General features: G+C 36.9%; 1 protein-coding gene and 1 non-coding gene across 2 annotated transcripts; both read left to right on the top strand.

The window, feature by feature from the left end:
- The first annotated feature begins 984 nt into the window (after positions 1–984).
- Positions 985–3,115, top strand: LOC110923734 (pentatricopeptide repeat-containing protein At5g18950). The gene has a single exon (XM_022167799.2). It carries the CDS (start codon positions 1,112–1,114, stop codon positions 2,819–2,821), a length of 1,710 nt encoding a protein of 569 aa, XP_022023491.1. The 5' UTR covers positions 985–1,111; the 3' UTR covers positions 2,822–3,115.
- Positions 3,116–3,723: 608 nt separating this feature from the next.
- LOC110923373 lies at positions 3,724–9,972 on the top strand. Its single transcript, XR_004886223.1, has 3 exons — positions 3,724–4,174; positions 4,244–7,037; positions 9,108–9,972. It is a non-coding gene; the product is annotated as an uncharacterized LOC110923373 (transcript).
- Positions 9,973–15,930: the final 5,958 nt, after the last annotated feature.

Below are 15,930 nucleotides of genomic sequence, written 5' to 3'. Positions count from 1 at the left end.
CGATGTAATTTCCAAAAGTTGAGGACTATAGGTGTTATTTTCAGTGTTGTAAAAGTCGATAGGCGGTCCCTAGTCGGCCGACTGGGGAGTTGGGAGTAATCGGAGTCGCGGACATGGTAACTATAAAGAAAATTGATTGTTATATATATATATATATATATATATATATATATATATATATATATATATATATATATATATATATATATATATATATATATATATATATATATATATATATGTTAAAATAAGCATAATTCATGTCAACTGAGTATAATTTAAAATGAAACATGTTTAAAGTTCAAATATTCTGAATACAAGTTCGACTAGTCTGAGTACAAGGTCGAGTAGTCCGAGTACAAGGCCGAGTAGGCCGATGTTGACCGATTTTGACTAATTAAAAGTCAACAAACCACGTTGACCGCCTAGGCCGACTCTTTCCGACTAGGCGCCGAGTTTGACCGAGGCCGATTAATTGAGTCCGCCTAGGAGGAAGTCGCCTCGGAGGGGTTCCGAGGACCGAGTACTCGGCCTTGGAATCCGACTTTTACAACACTGGTTATTTTACAAAACCACATGGATTATCCGTGCATTTTACTCTTTTTATTGTGAGTGTGTAAGAAAGAGAAAAAATAATAAAATAATTGTTTGCGAGTAAGAAATAGATAAAGATAGAGAGTTGGATGGAGATGAGTGAATGTTCTTACTTCACTAAAAACACAATTTTCTCTAAAAATTGGTTTATAACCATATAAACTAGAGGCTTCCATGTAGTGATGAGCACGGTACCCGTTTGGTATTGAACCGGTACCTGTTCGTTACCGAATTGGTACTGAAAGTATTGGCATCGAAAAACGGAAAAAGTAGGTATCGGTATCGGTACCAAATATGCTGGTTCGGTACTAGTATTTAGCGGTAATTTACCCGTAAATACCGATACCGATGCCGATAAAAAAAACTAGAAAAGTTGGCCAAATCCTCATCCCTTCTCCCATGAGCTTCAAACCTTGTTCCAGAAATTGATTTCATTGGTAACAACCATTTTCTAATGATTCCCTATTTGCTATTTCAATCTGTACATGCTCGTTAACTTATAATTTCGTCAGTATCAATGGCAAGAACACCGTCCTCATTCACTCAATTACTCCGTCGACCATCCTCCAAAATCATCCAAAACCCTAAACAACCAATTCGCAACATCGCCCATGATAACAACGAGGATAAACCCCTACATTCAACTGACCTCGTTAACCAAATCTGCGCAACAATTAGGTCAAAACCCAGATGGGAAAACACCCTCTTATCAGATTTCCCCAATGTCAGTTTCTTAGATTCCACCTTGTTAAATCAAGTGTTTACACACCAAAAAAATGTTCTTTTTTCAATTCGGCTTTTGCATTGGCTCCGTTCTCAATTTGGGTATTCACCCGATCAATCAACTTGTTGTTTGATATTCAATTCACTTGTAGAACATAAGGCTGCAAATGCTGCAAAGGGTTTTCTTGAATTTACGAAATTCGTTCCGGATCGGGCTGGTATTGAATCATACGTAAGGTGTTTGTGTGAAAGTGGAATGGTTGAAGATGCACTCCAGGTGTTTGATGAAATGTCAAAGAGAGGAGTTTGCCCTTTGTTGGAGACATGGAACTGTGTTTTACAAGGTTGTGTTAAAGACGGGTGTACCGACGTTGTATGGAGGTTATACGGTGAAATGATGGAGCTTGGTGTTGATGTAGATGTTCATACTGTTGATTGCTTGATACAAGCGTTTTGTTTGGAGAAGAATGTTTCAAAAGGGTATGAACTTTTTCGACAAATGTTGGATGACGGGTTTGTTCCGAACAAGGTTTGTTTCGACAAGTTGGTATTTGAGTTTATATTGGATAGAAAGTATTCTAGAGTGTCTGCACTTCTTCATATTATGATAGCAAAAGGTGTTAATCCTGATATCTATACTTATCAACAAGTTATACACGCGTTGTGCCTTAGAAGAATGCAACGTGAAGGGTTACGTATATTTAATGACCTTAAAGATCGAGGGTATGCACCGGATAGAATCATGTACACGACAATGATTCATGGTCTTTGTAAAATCAAATGGTTAGGGGAAGCAAGAAAGTTATGGTTTGAGATGATTCAAAAGGGAATCAAACCTAATATATACACATACAACACACTCTTATACGGGTATTTTAAAATCGGTGATGTAGAAAACGCTTTAAATCTATACAAGGAAATGCAAGATAAAGGTTATAGCGAAACTCTAGTCGCGTACAACACTATGATAAGCGGTCTGTGTTCACACGGAAGAACAACTTTAGCTTATCAATTATTCAACCAAATGTCGCGGAATAATGTCTCTAAAGATGTGGTAACGTACAATTCTATGATCAGGGGTTTCTGTAACGATGGTAAGTTAACTGAGGGTTTGAACCTTTTGCGTGAACTTGTGGACCATGGGCTGCAACCGTCATCTGCATCATATGGACCACTGATAGAAAAGCTTTATGAAACGAAACGGATAGATGAAGTTAAAACTCTTTGGAACGAGATGCAGGAAAAGGGTGTGGAACCGGCTTCTGTATGTATTAATGATGACGTCGTAATTGGATTAAGCAACGAAGGATATGTTACAGCGGGAATCTACTGGTTGGCGTACACGGTGAAGAATCGGTTCATACCCCGTCAAGAAACTTTTGAAAATTTGATCGGTGTTCTATCTCAGAAAGATATGTTAGATGTCGGTCAGATTGCTCTGGGTCATATGTTTAAGATAGGTTACATACCAAGTTTCCGTTTGGATGCAGTATCCTTGACATGAGCCAAAACTTCTGAAAGGGGCATAAAACGTTTCAAGATTGATATTTTTACTTGTGAAACCGAAGGGTAGTTTTTTTCTTTCTGGCGTCTATGCTGCTTCTTTCGTAAGTTGGTATAGTTCAAATCTTGTACCATTTTAATTTGTTGTTTGTATCTTCTTTGAAATTTTGGAAGAGTAATAGACGCTGACGGTTTCATGAAGTTTGAATCTTGCTTTCGTTATGTCTGATAGATGTTTTAGTGAATCAAAGATGTAATGAACTTAAAGTGACGTTTAATTCATGTTTTTTATTCAGCCTTTTACTGCCAATTTATCATTTGAAGGTGAGGTTGTAATTTTGATTCAAGGTTTTTTTTTTTTTTTTTTTTTTTTTTTTTTTTTTTGTGTATTCCTTTTCATATATGAATCAATTTCGCCCCTGGTTTGATGTTTCAGGCATAAGAAGCTTCTTCTTAATCGGGTTAGTTATCTTTTTTACCCTCTGATTTTTTCAACATTTTGTTACTTTTGTGTTGATTTCAAACATTTTGTTACTTTTGTGTTGATCTTAAACATTTTGTTACTAGTCAGCCTGATACTCCGACAAAGATGGCATGGAGTCAATTCAAGCAGTGGCGGAGCTGAACGAAATCAGTGGGGGCCGGCCTCTTAAAGATCCAATATTTTACACTACAATTTTTTTTGGAAAAAAAATAACACTATGAGCGAAAAATCGGCGGGGGCCGGGGCACCCCCGGGCCTCCAAAAAGCTCCGCCCATGAATTCAAGGACGTGTTTAAAGATGAGTTTTATCCGATACCTATTGAGCTGGACTAGTGGAATGGTTCAAGACACTCAAACAAGAAAGAAATGTAAGTGTGCAAGAGTTTATGACTCACTTTGAAAAATTGTTTTGGTTTTTTTTTTTTTTTTTTTTTTTTTTTTTTTTTTTTTTTTTTTTTTTTTTGCCACCATCTTACTTTTGAAAGAGAATGATCTACATGTTTGTATGTGCATTGAGGGCTGACATAAATGACTATATGCCTATATCTCAACAAGTGATATGACTATGTTTGAGAGCACGCTTGAGGCTGCTAGAGTAATTGAAAAGGAAAACAAGAGACAATTAGATTAGACGGGAGTAGTGATCGCAAGAGAAAACGTTAAAGAAGAATTGTCGGAAAAAGGCATGAGGGTGAATGTCGTTATGGTTCAAAGGAATGTTATCGGGGTGGAGTGGAACACTAGGTCACTTGGCTCAAGAATGTGGTTATGTTAAAAGAAAATAGTACAACTGATGGGGGTGTGCAATGTTGCATTCCAAAGGCAAAGACTTTTGGACTTTTGTTTATGAAGTAGCATGTAAGAAATCATGTATGTATCTAGTCTTTTCGTGTATATTTTGTCGTATGAAAAGTTTACTAAAAATGGTTTATTTGACAGCTTGTGTTGACAAGGATCTGTATATTGTGCTTGTGTTACACATTGGTTTTAAGATCAAATTTGTGTGGGGGGTCGCGAGGGGCAGTGGCTCCATCGTCTTTTCTATCTGGCTATGATAAGCTCCAAGTAGCAGGCTCTATGCAATGGCGAACAATGGTGATTACCACAATTGTTTCTATTATTGCTTCTCCAGTTTGTTCCATTTTTTTTGTTACATACCTTGCAGAATCAAGAGCAAAAATAGAGAAGGCGTGCGACAGGGGAGATATAGGAGCGGCTGGGGTATTTCGTTTTTTTATTTATTTATTTTTTTTAGTAATTTAAATAGGGCGATTTCATATATACCCCTACAAACTTGCAAAATATCATATATACCCCTGCAAAATTATAGATATCACATATACCCTTACAAAGTAGTTGACATATCATATATACCCAATTGATTAAAAACAATTTAATAAAAGACATTTTTACCCTTATTTTTCTATAACTTTGAAATCTTATATACGACCTTCAACTTCAAATATTATACTTGCTCTTTTCTAGCTTAATTTATTTAGCTTAAATATTATATATACAGAGAATACTATTGTTTATGGAAAAAATATAAACAAAAATGGGTAAAAATAAATTTAAGCTTAAAATCTGCTATATAAAAATATGAAATTAAAAGATGAGCGTATATGAAAACTTAAGAGTTAAAAAAATAAGTGTAAAATGATTATTTATTAGATTGTTTTTAATAATTTGGGTATATTTGATATTTTAACTATTTATTAAGGGTATATATATGATATTTTTAGTTTTTTAGGTGAATTATATAAAAAAATCCCATTCTAGTTAAAGAAACTTAAGAAACCTATTTGTGTGGACACAAAAATGCCACGTGTTACACTTTTTAACAATCAATTTTTTCTGAATCTGTGTACATTTTTTGTCAGAAGAAAGAGGAGAGAGAATGTTTGAATGTGTTAGAGCATCCACAATAGCTCATTTATAAGGGTTGTTTTTGCTCATTTTTACAACTCACTCATTCTTTCTTATTGTGTGAATCATTTTTGTAATTTGTTTTTAGCTTTCATATTTGTGGAAGAACGGGTAATGTTGTCAGGTGGTGGGGGGTTGGGTAATAAGTTAAAAATAATGGTAAAAGGTGATGATGATGTGGCAATGTTTTTTGGTTTTCTTATTGGGTGGATTTTTTGTGTTTTTGAGTATTAGTGTTTTTTGTGATGTGGAAGCTGACTAGACATGTTTTTTTGGTATTTTTGTAGTTCCTTATTGTGGATGGCCTTACATTTTTTTTAGGATTACATTTTTTTGAACTTCATATGTTACACATTTTATGGGTTAATATAACAGTTTTTTTTTCAAAATTTTTGAATTTTAAGTGTTACAATTTTCAGAACTTACAAAGGTTTTTAGTTATGTAGTGCATGTAACAATATGTTACATTTTCTTAGTAAGTTTTTTTGTGTAACACTTACAGACAGATACACTTTTGTGTCCGACTGTAACAATTCTGAAAAACACTTTTTGCAGGCTTTACCTTTTTTTTTTTTCTGAAAAAGCAACATTTTTGTACTTGATTTAATCTACACCATAGATTAAATGGATGAATGACGGAGATGAGGTTTCTTTTGTTTTCTTAACAAGGTTTTCATTTTATCCTTCTCCAGTTTTTGTAAGGGCATAATGATATTTTTTTGTTTTTGTTGGGTACATATGAAATTTTTCAAGCTGATAAGAGTATATATGAAATTAATCCATTTACATAAGTATTCAATATGGTTTGTAAAACGGTAATAGCCAGTTTGCACAAATTTAACGGATCTTTTATCGAAAGTCGGTGTTTGGACTCAACCATGTTATAAACTGAAAACCGTATATATCAAACATGTATTTTTTTAAGATTAGACTTGGCCTTAAAGGTGATAGTTTTGTCAAACCATATATATCACTTCATCCGAATAATATTAATACTATACTATAATGTTGATTGTGTTTTTTAGGTTTAATCACATTTAAACATATACTTGGTATAATTGCCATCCAAATAATAATACTATAATGATGATTTTGTTGTTTACGTTTAATCACATTTAAACATATACTTAGTATAATTGAGTCAGTATTTCACGTAACCCTATACGATCATGCGATATGTCACTAATAATGTTGCTTATAAGTTGCATATTTAGCACGTATATCCAACACAATGATCATGTAAAACGTTAGTTTATATTTTTTTTTTACACGAACACCTCTTTCTTTCGATAAAACACGTCAAACTACCCTGTTGTGCAATCGATTGTTAATTCGATAAAACACCTCAAACTACCCCGTTGTGCAATCGATTGTTAAAACTAGTCATCATGTTAGTGGACGTGAAATATCGCTAAACCATAAATAAGCCCATTGAGAAGGAAAAAGAGGAACGGTGTATCAAAAGGGTGAGAATGAGGTTTCTTATTATATTTGTTAGGGACTTAAGGTAATAAATAAATAAAAATTAATAAATATAAGAAGTTTAGATAAAATAAATAAATATACGAACGAGACCTTCATTCGTGTTCGTTAAATGAACATTCCACCGAATAATTCACGAATGTTCACTAAACGTTCGATTCGTTTACAGTCTAGAGTCACTTCAATTAAAATTTGGGCCTGAGCCTAATGCACATTGAGGCCTGTTTTAACGGAATAAATAAATTGACGTTTCGTCCTCGTCATTGTTGCCACTTGCCTGCTTCAGGCTAACACAGAAGCCGAGAGAGAAGAAACGGAGACTAAGGTTTGTCAAGAAATCTCTCAAATTATGAAAATGTTTCATGTCGATTTTCATTGTAGACTATCAATTTCTTGCTGCATGTCACTTATTTACTAGTTCTGTAACCGATTGATGTTTCGCGTTAAATATACAAATAGTTTAACTTCCTGTGCAACCTCAGAATCGGTATAGTATAGGCGTTGTTTAGTTGCATATTTGACTTAAATTAGTATTTGGTAATAGAATCATTAATTAATTTGCAAAAAAAAAAAAAGGTTATAAAAAGTGTAAACCAAGGGTTTGGTAGCGTAATTTTTAATTATTTAAATTTATATATAATGCATTCATTATATATAGCGTTCTTTTCAGAATCAATTTTATGTTGAGAACTGAAATTCTTATGGTGTCGGTTTTTTAGGTGCTCGGAATTATAACCCGGTGACAAAACTTTCAGGCCGTCGGGTCAATAACAAAATAAAAGTACGCTGTCGTTGGAAAAACACACAATAAAAATACAAAATCATAAAAAAAAAAAAAACATTTTTATTGATGTTTTCTACGGGTTTTCATGTTTTGAAAATGATTCACAACGAAGATAAAGCTGGTTTAGGGGCTGTTTGTTTTAATGAAGCTCTTAATGGTTCAACACGATTCAGACTGTTTGTTTCGCGAGCAGATGCCTGAATGGTTCAGACATTTGCCTCTGAATGGTTAAGCATTATACCGAGTCTGCATGGTTAAGACCTCTAATCTGAATTGGTCAGACATTTGTATCTGAACGGTTAAGTATTATACTAACTCTTAATGGTTCAGACCTCTTACTGGTTCAGCACTTAATCATTCAGAAGTTGCCAAGTAGCCCCTTAATTACTAAATGATAACTTTTTAATCTGGTAAGATGTTTATATATGTATTTTTGTTTAGTAAATAATATATAATCTTTTCATAAAATCAATGGAAACTGGAGACAAATTTCATTTTTCATTATATCAACTCTTTTTCATTATATCAACGGTGTCAATCATAAAAAAAAGATTGGGGTCGTTTGGAATTTGGCTCTTATACATTCTTCCATATGAAATGCGAAAAAGAATTTTGTCCGTTGTCACCGATACCATGTATGTAGCTCTGCCAGTTAATAAAAATAGGCACGTCACGATTTGGGCCAGATGTGTGTTTAATGAAACTTTATCAAAAACTGTTCTATGGCATGTTTATTTGTCCATGCTGTGTATATGTGTTTTTTTTTTTTTTGGTGTAAGTATTGGGTGTATATTTTGCTACCAGGAACAAAAAGATGTGGTGGAAATATGCACAGTAGATTGTTTTGCAAAGCTGGCTAGTCATAAGATCATACTATGAACATATTCCATGAAAATAGTGAGATCATAAGAAACATGTTGGTAACTTTTTTTAATATGTGATGAAATCTTTTTATAGTATGTTATTATTGTGTATGTGTTAGTCCAAACCATGAACCGTTTAGTTCTTAGGGTGAGAGGGGCACTCCCCTCTTAGGGGAGTCCCCTCTCTTACGTACACCCAATCAGGTTATACCACGTCAACTCCCCTCTTAAACTCCCCTCGCACCCCAATTTGATGGCGGCACTCCCCTCTTAGGGGAATTGTTTTTTTATTCAAAAAAAATAAAATAAAATAAAAGGAAAAATGTTGATTGGTTGAAAATGAGGGTGGCCCACCATCTCCTCTCTCCTTCATTGCGGTGAACCCTCCCCGATCCCCCTCCCCGATTTCCCTCCCCGCTTTGATGGCGGCACCCTTACCGCTCGGCAAACACACCCCGATTTCCCTCCCCGCATGGTGCTGCCGACACCCTTAGGTCGACTCACATGATTTTGCATATATAAAGTAAAGATATAGTTAGGTAGCTTGAAAAAAGTCAGAGATAAGGCTTAAAGAGTGTGAGCGAAATCAGACATTCTGAGCATGCTCTTGAAATATTGAAGTGAATTAGTCAATAGATCATACAAGCAAGTAATAATTTAGAAACCGGTTAATGCTTCGTGTCTGTTTATGTACTTTGTTTTTTATATTGCTAAGGCGTATAATTTACTTATATTTCATTGCCAACAGCCAACAGAATGAAAACAAGAAATGATGGACATGTTTCAGAAGAAGCCGATGAATCTAGTGACGATGAGGCAGCCTTTTCACATGGTTTCGCTAAGTTTAGTGAAGTAGGGGACCCCATAGCAGCGATGATGTGGATTTCTCAGATGGAGGACGTCTTTGAACTTATGAAGTGTGCTGACGAGGACAAGGTAAAGTATGGCGTCTCTGTGTTGAGATCAGAAGCTCGTGTTTGGTGGGACAGGGTCAAGGATACGAGTGGGGCCGCGACTCCAACAATGACGTGGAGTCGATTCAAGGAAGTGTTCAGAGATGAGTTTTATCCTCTACGCGTAGAGCTGGAATTAGTGCAACAGTACACGACAGTCAAACAAGAAAGCAATGAAAGTGTGCGAGAGTATGCTAATAAGTTTACGAAACTGTGGTGGTTCTTTTGGGACTATCTTACTGCTGAAAAGAGATTGATATACCTTTTTGTACGTGGATTGACGGCTGAGATAAAAGCTGTTATCTCAGAAAATGATGTTACTACATTGGATAAAGCTGTGCAGGCTGCCAGAGAAATAAACGACAGGCTAATAGAAGAGAGGAAAGAACGCAAACGTAGAAAGTGTACCAATTGTGGGAAAAAGCATGGGGGAGTGTGTCGTTATGGTTCGAATGAATGTTATCGGTGTGGAAAACCAGGTCACTTGGCTCGAGAATGTTCTGCTTAAAGGAAATGGTACAATTGGACTCGGTAAAGACTTTTGGGCTTGGGTTTATGAAGTATTATGTATGAAATCAGGTTTATATCATGTTTTTTTTTTTTTTTTTTGTGTGTGTTTGTTAAAAACTGAAAATTTTACTCGAAAAATGGTTTATGTGACATTTACTCGAAAAATGGATTTATTTTCTATGTTTGGAAAAGTCAAGCTAGGGTTCTAATTATCAAATCTTTTGTGAGAGAAAATACTACAAATGCAAAGGCAAATTGGGTAGTCATGTTTATAAGTGTAGACAATGGTTTAGTGAATATGTTTGCAAGCTAGTTATTAGCTCAACCTTTTAACTCTTGATAGTTAAATTGTAGTACCGCCATAGTTTTATGTTGTTTATAAAGAACAAAAACATTTGATCTGCAAGCAAAGAATCAAGTAGCCCATACTAGATAAGTTAGGCGCTATAATTCTGGGCCAAATTTTCCAATTACAGAGTTTGTTACAAAGTCTAAAATTCTTAAAAAGTGTAAAAAATCATAAAACATCATAATGTCAACCATAAAACACACCCAAAACGCACAAATAACATAATAAAGATTACTAAAACATCATATATGTGGGTATTGTTTTGTGTTTTGAATGACAAGGCTCTGATTATCCAATGACTAACGTTATGTGTTTTATGTTGATTATCATGTTGTGTTATATTCATAGTTCGACGATGGTGTGTTGAGAGTTTTTTATTGACTGCTAGGTAGTGTTTGGTATGCATGAATGAGATGTGGAATGGAATGAACTATTGCAAGTGAATAAAAAAATGTGTTTGGTTGGTCAACGTAATGGAATCACCAATTACATAAGTCATTCCATTTCCTCAAATTCATTCCATCCACTCCCCATATTTTTTCCATTCCATTCCCTCTCTTAGCCTACGTCGCAAACACCGCCTATCACCTCCACCATTTGCCAGCACTACCACCTTCCGTCGTCACCACCCGCCACCAACCTCCGCCGACCACCACCACCATCGTCCTCCACCTCCACCGCCATCGACTACCATCGCTGCCACCCGCCATCGTAAAACCACCGCCACCCCGACCACTACCGCCACCCTCCGCCAAGCACCACCACCATCCTTCGCTGCCACCACCCGCTACCGTCGACCACCACCACCCACCGTCGTCGTCGCCACCACCATCGTCGCCACCCGCCACCACCGACCACCGCCACCCCGACCACTACCGCCATCCTACGCGGCCACCTCCCGCTACCGTCGACCACCACCACTCACCGTCGTCGTCGCCACCACCATCGACCACCATCGCCGCCACCCGCCACCACCGACCACCGCCACCCCGACCACTACCGCCACCCTCTGCGGCCACCACCCGCTATCGTCGACCACCACCACCCACCATCGCCGCCACCTGCCACCGCAGACCACCGCCAACCCCGACCATCGCCACCACCACCGCTAACAACCGTCACCCACCGACCACCGCCACCCACCACCGCTACCACTGCCACCCATCGATGCCACCGCCACTAGCCGCCACCACCTATCGCCGATTTAATTCATTCCTCTTTTCTTACCTACCAAACAACACAAGGTAATGATTTATTCCTTTTCTGCATGGTAACCAAACAAGACTATGGAATGTAATTATCCATTTCATTCTTTTGTCCATTCCATTACCTCGTCCATTCCATTCCCTCATCTATTCCATTACGCCATACCAAACAGACCCCTAGGGTTTGAATTTAGGTAGTGTTTGTTATACAAGAATGGGAGATGGAATGTAATGAACTATTGCGAGGGAATGAAAAAAAGTGTGTTTGGTTGGTCAACGTAATGGAATGACCCATTACATAAGTCATTCCATTCCCTCAAATTCATTCCATCCACTCCCTCTATTTTTTTTTCCATTCCATTCCCTCTCTCAGCCTACGTCACAAACACCGCCCATCACCTCCACCATTTACCACCACCACCTGCCGTCGTCACCACCCGCCACCAACCTGCGCCGACCACCACCACCACCGTCCTCCACCGGCCGCCGCCACCGCCGCCCACCACCATCGCCGCCCGCTGCCACCCGCCATCGTAAACCACCCACCCCAACCACTACCGCCACCCTCCGAACCACCACCACACCATCCTCCGCTGCCACCACCTGCTACCGTCGACCACCACCACCCACCGTCGTCGTCGCCACCACCACCCGTCGCCACCACCATCGACCACCATCGCCGCCACCCGCCACCACCGACCACCGCCACCCCGACCACTACCGCGGACCGCCACCCTCCGCCGACCACCACCACCATCCTCTGTGGCCGCCAACCGCTACCGTCGACCACCACCACCCACCGTCGTCACCACCCCCATCGACCACCATCGCCGCCACCTGCCACCGCAGACCACCGCCAACCCTGACCATCGCCGCCACCACCGCAAACAACCGTCACCCACCAACCATCACCACCCACCACCGCTACCACCGACCACCGCCACCCATCACTGCCACCGCCACTGGCCGCCGCCGATCACCGCCACCACCGTTCGTCGATTAATTAATTCCTCTTTTCTTACCTACCAAACAACACAAGGTAATCATTTATTCATTTCCTGCATGGTAACCAAACAAGACTATGGAATGCAATGTAATGATCCATTTCATTCCTTTGTCTATTCCATTACATCGTCCATTCCATTCCCTCATCTATTCTATTATGCCATACTAAGCAGACCCTTATTGTTTTAGTAATATTCACTCTGTTATTTTTGGGTTTTGAATGTGTTTTAGAGCTGAAATTTCACTATTTTATGACTTTGTACATTTTTTTAGGAAACTTAGATTTTATAGCCGAACTCCACCCTCCAATTACTATTACAACTATTGTATAATTTCCTACCTATCAATTTGCAAAATTTGGTTCTTTCTACAATTCACTATTCAATTTTCTCTCTTTCTATTAGTCCACTTTGCTCTTGATTTTTCTTTTATTATCCTTTTCTAATTATTAATAAAATAAATATACGTATGTTTTATTGATAGTCCTTTTATATATATTTCTAAACAATTTACGGTATCCTAAAAAGATAACAAACAACAATTTATATATAGAATCGATGTAATAATACACATATATCATACGACTGTTTTAGATACGTAGGTTTCTTACGTTTTTATGTGCAGAATTGAGCGGCCAAAACGAGTCAAATGCATGTTGATGTAGTTTTGGTTTTATTACGACTGTATTCTATGGGTTTTCTCTTTCGGTTACTATATCGTATGTCGATAAAGTAGTGGTACTTGACGAACCAAGCTGTGGCAGAAATATAGCGGGAACCACCGAAAACGACCGAGTTCCCGCTACGTTTCTGCCGCAATACATGTGTTGAATTTTCTACGATAATGTTTTACATGTTGCTCAAAATTTGGTGAGTTAACTCATTTTTACCCAGGTTCGACTCTCACTCTCCTCATTATTTTCTGCGGCATCCAGGCGAAGGGCGAATACGGGTGGCGCCGATTCGTCTTGAATGGGAGGCGATGTTTTGCCGATTATTCCACTGTCGTGCCTTCAGGTATGTGTAAGTTGGGTTTTCGCGCATCTGAGAGAGCCAAGGGGTTGGCGGCGATCGAGTAGTCAACCTTGGCCACAACGCCCGGTGTCATGGTGGTTGGCACGTCGTTCCTTGTTGTTCAAAAAAAAGAAGAAACCTGGATTAATCAATATTAACTAGTTAAATTTTCGTCCGCACGTTGCGGCGGGACCTAATGACTGCAAAACGCGTGTTAGTAAGGGCAAGCAGATACCGAATATCAAAACATAAATAAAAATGCCAAGAAAAGGATAGTCAATCCGTCCAAAAAAAAAAACGATTTTAAATACCTAATATATAATAATAATAGGACCCACACGTCCTATACGTTGTAAATTCGGTTGTTTTCAGTTCAGTTATTATGGAGCTAACACGTTAAAATATGGATGAGCTCGGTACCGGTAACGGCACCGAAAGTACCGATCCAAAAAATCATCGAAATAAGGTACCGGCACCGAAAATGCTCGGTACAATACGGTATGGTATTTGAAGGTAAAAATCAATAAATATACGTATGGTGCTAGACCGGTGTCGAACCGAAAGTAACGATTCTGAAAACGCCAAAAGGTGGGTACCAAATTGATACCGAAAATGATTTGGTATAGTAAATTTGATACCGATACGATACCGGTTTGATTACAGGATTTGATACGATTTGCTCATCAATAATCTAAATATCCAAGTTTATTTTACATGCTACAATTCATTCATTACGTAAAAAGACAAAAAATAAAGCAAAATAAGTTGTTGTGTATATAAAACCTCATTCAAACGAAACACATTTTACTTACTGTGTGTATGAAAAGTAATCTAAACTGTGCAATTATTTGCATTGCTACGTTGCTACAGGATTTGATGAGCTCGGTATCAACCGCTACCGAAATCCCAAAAAGTGGGTACCGGTACCGAATATACCTGGTACAGTTCGGCTTGATACGGTCGGTACTGGTACGGCACCGGTATTTGATGGTAAAACCCGATGAATACCGGTGCCGAACGGATACCGAAAATACACTCATTGGTAAAATTGATACCGGTACCGGTACCCGATACTATTCATTTATTTCTATTTTTTTATTGTTAATTCATTTCTATTTTTAATATAAGGATAATTATTACTGTTCATTTCAGTAGGTTTTTAATATAAGGATAATTGCAAATTGATAGCTCTTTTAACTGCCGTATTTGGTGGAAGTTTTTAACAACTGAAAAAACATTTGATTAATTAATATTAATTGCAAATTAATAGCTCTTTATTAATATTAATTGCAAAATAATAGCTCTTTAATTCCCTTATTTGGTGGAACTTTTTAACAACGGAACAAAAAAACCTGGATGAATTAACATTGATAGCAATATATAGTTTTATTTATATACTTCACTAGGTTATAACCCCGTGTATTACATGGGTTAAGTAAATAAATTTATATACTAAATAATAAAACATTATATCTTTAAAAACTTTCTTTATTGCACGGGTTGAATAAATATAACAATAAAAAATTATATATATAAGAACCATAGGGTGGGGTTCGGCTACAAAGTCCATTTTTCCTACAAAGTGTACAAAGCCATAAAACACCACAATTTCAGACATAAAACACACTCAAAAGCCACAAATAAGAGAGTCAAGACCACTAAAACACAATATCCAAACCCTAACAGTCCATAAAAATTTCAAACACACCATCGTAAAACTATGAATATAAAACACAACATGATAATCAACATAAAACACACTAATGTTAGTCATTTGATAATCAAAGCCTTATCATCCAAAACACAACACAAAACCCACGAATATGGCATTTTAGTGATCTTGAATCTCTTATTTGTGGGTTTTGAGTGTGTTTTATAGTTAAAATTGTGGTGTTTTAAGACTTTGTACACTTTGTAGGAAAAATAGACTTTGTAGCCAACTCCCACCCAAGAACCATATTGTACGGGTTAAATTAATGTAATTTTATATAACAAATAAAAAAAATTATATCTTTAAAACCACATGTATTACACGGGTTGAATAAATGTAATATTGTTTACCAAATAATAAGATAATACATCTTTAAAAAACCTCATTTATTACACGAGTTAAATAGATGTAATTTTATATACCAAATAATAAAAAAGTTAGTAAATGTAATTTTGTATAGTGAAAATAAAAACATTTAATATATTAATACAAAATTTGGTTTTCGTGATAAATAATTTGTTTTATTTAAAATGTTTTAAATTAACAATTTACAATTTCGAATAATATTTTATTAGAAAAATAGAAGAATGGTATTCGAAATTTATAATAGGATAAAATTTAATATTAGCTCATTATTCATTTATTTATTTATTTACTTAATATAAGATAAGTTTGTAAGTGAGGCGAGAAAATCATAAAATAAATACCTACAATGAACGACATGTGTTACACATTAATGTTTTATTATATAGTATATTATAGATAAAAATTTAGATTTATATAAATAGATTATTTTGTTGTAGCAAAATTTGTTAACGAAGGCTC

The sequence above is a fragment of the Helianthus annuus genome, chromosome 17 (assembly GCF_002127325.2).
Source record: "Helianthus annuus cultivar XRQ/B chromosome 17, HanXRQr2.0-SUNRISE, whole genome shotgun sequence".
In the NCBI taxonomy this organism is placed as follows: Eukaryota; Viridiplantae; Streptophyta; class Magnoliopsida; order Asterales; family Asteraceae; genus Helianthus; species Helianthus annuus.
This window is presented reverse-complemented; position numbering and strand designations above follow the sequence as displayed.